Source organism: Austrofundulus limnaeus, unplaced genomic scaffold (genome assembly GCF_001266775.1).
Source record: "Austrofundulus limnaeus strain Quisiro unplaced genomic scaffold, Austrofundulus_limnaeus-1.0 Scaffold829, whole genome shotgun sequence".
Lineage (NCBI taxonomy): Eukaryota > Metazoa > Chordata > Actinopteri > Cyprinodontiformes > Rivulidae > Austrofundulus > Austrofundulus limnaeus.
In genome coordinates, this window is record NW_013953231.1 from 1 (window position 1) to 3,460 (window position 3,460).

Below are 3,460 nucleotides of genomic sequence, written 5' to 3' on the forward strand. Positions count from 1 at the left end.
GTATTAAAGTGCCTGTAACATAAAATTTTTGCAAGAAATATAAATGTATTTTTGGAATGATAACACACTGATAAGATGTTGCAAAAACAAATTCACGCTGCAGAGATGAACAGTTGTTGAGATATTTGCAAGTGAAATAAAAGGAAGTGACGTCAAAGGGGAATATCTGAACGCAAACAGAACATTGCTTCAACACAGACTGCAGATTCTTTTGAGTCACTATCAATGAGACAGAAGAAGAGTCTGAGTTCAAATAATATTTTCTATAAATAAAGACCAGGGAGTTCCTTTTCTTATAGAGTTCCCCTTTGATGTCACTTCCTGTTTCACTTTGGCTGAACCAAATTCAAAAGAAAATGTGTCAGTTATGTGACAAAATGGGTAAAATCATATATTATGCCATGTTTCTGAAATATAAAGATGTTTTCTTTGACTTTTTGTATTTGAGAGATATGCATGTCACAGGCACATTAAGGTTAAAAAATAAAATTTTCTCAGTTTTAAAGATGTTTTTTGTATTTTCTGAAATGCAAAACTTGCAAAACTGCAACTTTTATCCCCTTGTCTGTTTTGTTGGATATGCACTGTCAGTTTAAATATAAAAACTCACACTGTTTGCAATAAGTGACATGTAAGAAAGACATTTTCCGTGGCTGCAAATGCATTCAAGCAACAGGGGGTGGGGTGGGGGGAGGACACTTTATAAAGGCACGGCTGTTGCTGGACATAAAACGAACGGACTTTGCAAACGGACAACAGATGTCTCGTACAGAAGAGAGTGGAAGCACAGAGAGAGGATAAGACAGAATGAGAACAGGCGCAAACTGTTACTGTGAGAACGCCATGGCAGAAATACACAAAGGGGCTTTTTTTTTTGTTTGTGTGTGTGCATTAAAAGGTCAAAGTCAGATGAAATGCTGTCCCCTGATATATGGTAATATTTACAAAGCCAAAAACATGATGATTGAATTTACATTTTCTTCTCCAGTTTTAAATAGTTTCCTATTTGCATGGATTTAATATGATGCAGTGTTCAACAGTTCATGCAGATTTATAATACAAAAAAACAACAATATGAATAAACATCCAGATGTCTGCGAACAAGAAAAAAATTCACATTTATTTGATATCAAACAGGAGTTGAATTAAATATCAGCTGATGATGGGCTCTTACAAAAGAAACAAAATGAACCTAATCAGTGCTGCAAAAACTTTTCACACTTTCTCAACCATGTTTTTTTTCCTGAATACTTAATAAATTAATTAGTGTCAAAGAATGAAACATGTCTGCAGAAACTGCAAGATCGCGATGACATGAGCCGACGTCTTCAATTTCTTTCCAGAAAAGTAAATTACACATTTATCCAATTCACTCTCCTGTCAGTCTGTGCATGGCCTGGTGTTAACAAATACGGTATTCTACTGGCAAAAAAAAGAAACTCACCATTCATGAAAGCAAAAAGCACTTCACAAGCAGAGACGTGAGCATGACTTCTTATGTACTGATGTCTCTCAAAACTTTTTTTTCTTTTTTCTTTATATTCAAACATACTACAACAAGTCAAGTGTGAGAGGAGAAAGCACATTTCCAACAGTTTGATTAACCTTGTCTGAAGAATCTTAACATTGAAAGGGCATGACTACTGAATATTTGCCGTTTCTTTATTTTTTTTTTCTTTTTTAACTTTAATTTTTACACTAGTGGTACAGCAAAATATATTTTTTCAGCTGTTACTTTTACAACAGTTAATTGTGCAATAGAGAAAAATATAAGGCCTGAGTCTGAATTAGTGGTTTCTTAAATTTACAGTCCTGATGGTGTAGTGGAGCGACACTAGTTCTAGTTCTGCACTTCTTCTTGTCTAAAAAGACCCTGGTTCCATAGAGCCCCCAGGAATATGTCAAAAGTTTCATGGTTCTTTGCCTGGAGGTTTTATTTTTTTAATCTTTTACTCTTTGATTTTTCTCTCAGTACAACAGAAAGGCCAGACTTATCTCTGAGACTGCATGTTATCCTCCGCACCTCATTAGTCCCAACAGCAGTGTCCACAGCTCACATCCGTCCGGCCTCAGTTGGACGTGTTCGTGTGTAAATGAGATTTGTGTGCAAAAGTCATTCATTCATTCATTCATTATCCTCCCCCACTAATCCAGGACATTTTCACTTCCTGCCCCAACAGGAAGGGCGTGTGCGGAGCCAGGCTTACCAGCTCTTCTGACATCAGTGGGGGGAAAAAAAGCAACCAGCTGATACAAATCTGTGCAAAGACACCCCACTCAGAGGCTGGTGATAAGCTGCATTTGTCCATCGCCGGGCGCCTCCCCCTCCTGAGGGCAGTCCTCGTCGTTGGGTGGGATGATGCATCCGTCGCTGGTGCCTCGGTTTATGTGGTAGTAGGACAGCGGCGGCGGCGGTGCATCGCCGAGCTCGGGCATGCTTTTACGGTAAGCGTCCTCGCTTTCGCTTCGAGGCGAGGGCGAGAGCTCTTCCTCCTCCTCGTCCTCGGGCGGGTAAGGTGAAGCTGAAGGTGAGGGCGAGTCTCTCAGGTTTGGCATGCTGGTATAAAGGGAGTCTCTGTTGTTGCTGGGGGACTGAGAGCCCGCGTCCTCCACGGTGGTCACGGCCTCGGAGCCGTGGCCGTTCTGTCCCTCCAGGCGCCTGGGGGCCTTCTGGGCGCTGTAGAGCAAAGAGTGAGTCCTTTGAGGCAGGAGGGGAGCCTCCAGAACCTCCTTGTGATGGGGGTGAAGGAGCAACTCCAGAGTGGTTTGACCTCCCCTTCCGCCTCCTCTCTGAGGAGAAGAGGCGTCGGTGTGATCGGCCACGATGGCGTCATCCTCGCTGCCACTCCCACCCCCGCCTTGGTCGACTGGCACTCTGGTCTGAGCAGGCAGGGCTCTGTCCCTCTCTCTCGGGGTGTTGCGAACTTTGGGAGGCCCGCGGGGCCTCAGGTTGTTGTGGACAATTTCAGAGATGATCATTTTCTCAAAGGCTGCGTCGTCCAGATTGAGGCCCCCCAGGTCACCTGGGGTCCGAACGCCCACGGCCTCATAGTCGTCGTCGCGCAGGGAGTAGCTGTTGTTGAAATTGCCATTGAGCGGGAGGGTGTCCATGGCGCTGATGTCCCTGCTGTTGCTGAGAGAGTGCTGTCCTAGAAAGAAAGGCAGAACAAGCAGGTAAGACATCTGTTTTCTTGTGTTTTTAAAAGAAATAAATAAATACATCAATCATCCACGTATACTTGATACTGCTCAGGACACTTTGCTATTTCACTCTTGGTTTTTTGAGCCAATTTTACTTTTACTTTTTTACTCACGATTCAAAGGGAAACCAAATGCTCTTTTCACCATGTTAACTTTCACACTTTCATAATCACAGAAACTGGTTCTGGTCAAAACAAGATTATCCTGAACAATATTTGACAAATGAGAACAAAAGGTGACTTAAAATTTTCTATTATAT

At 42.4% G+C, this 3,460-nt stretch overlaps 1 protein-coding gene across 10 annotated transcripts in view; it reads right to left on the reverse strand.

Moving 5' to 3' along the window:
- Positions 1 to 1,093: 1,093 nt before the first annotated feature.
- Positions 1,094 to 3,460, reverse strand: part of adgrl2b.1 (adhesion G protein-coupled receptor L2b, tandem duplicate 1) — an 82,308-nt gene continuing 79,941 nt past the window's right edge. For 5 of the 10 annotated variants that reach the window (XM_014028915.1, XM_014028907.1, XM_014028908.1 and 2 more), the window contains one exon: positions 1,094 to 3,149. In XM_014028915.1, the coding sequence (XP_013884369.1) occupies positions 2,278 to 3,149 (872 nt within the window). In that variant the 3' untranslated portion in view covers positions 1,094 to 2,277. The remainder of the gene's footprint in view (positions 3,150 to 3,460) is intronic. The other 5 variants (XM_014028909.1, XM_014028913.1, XM_014028910.1 and 2 more) reach the window with 4 other exon arrangements.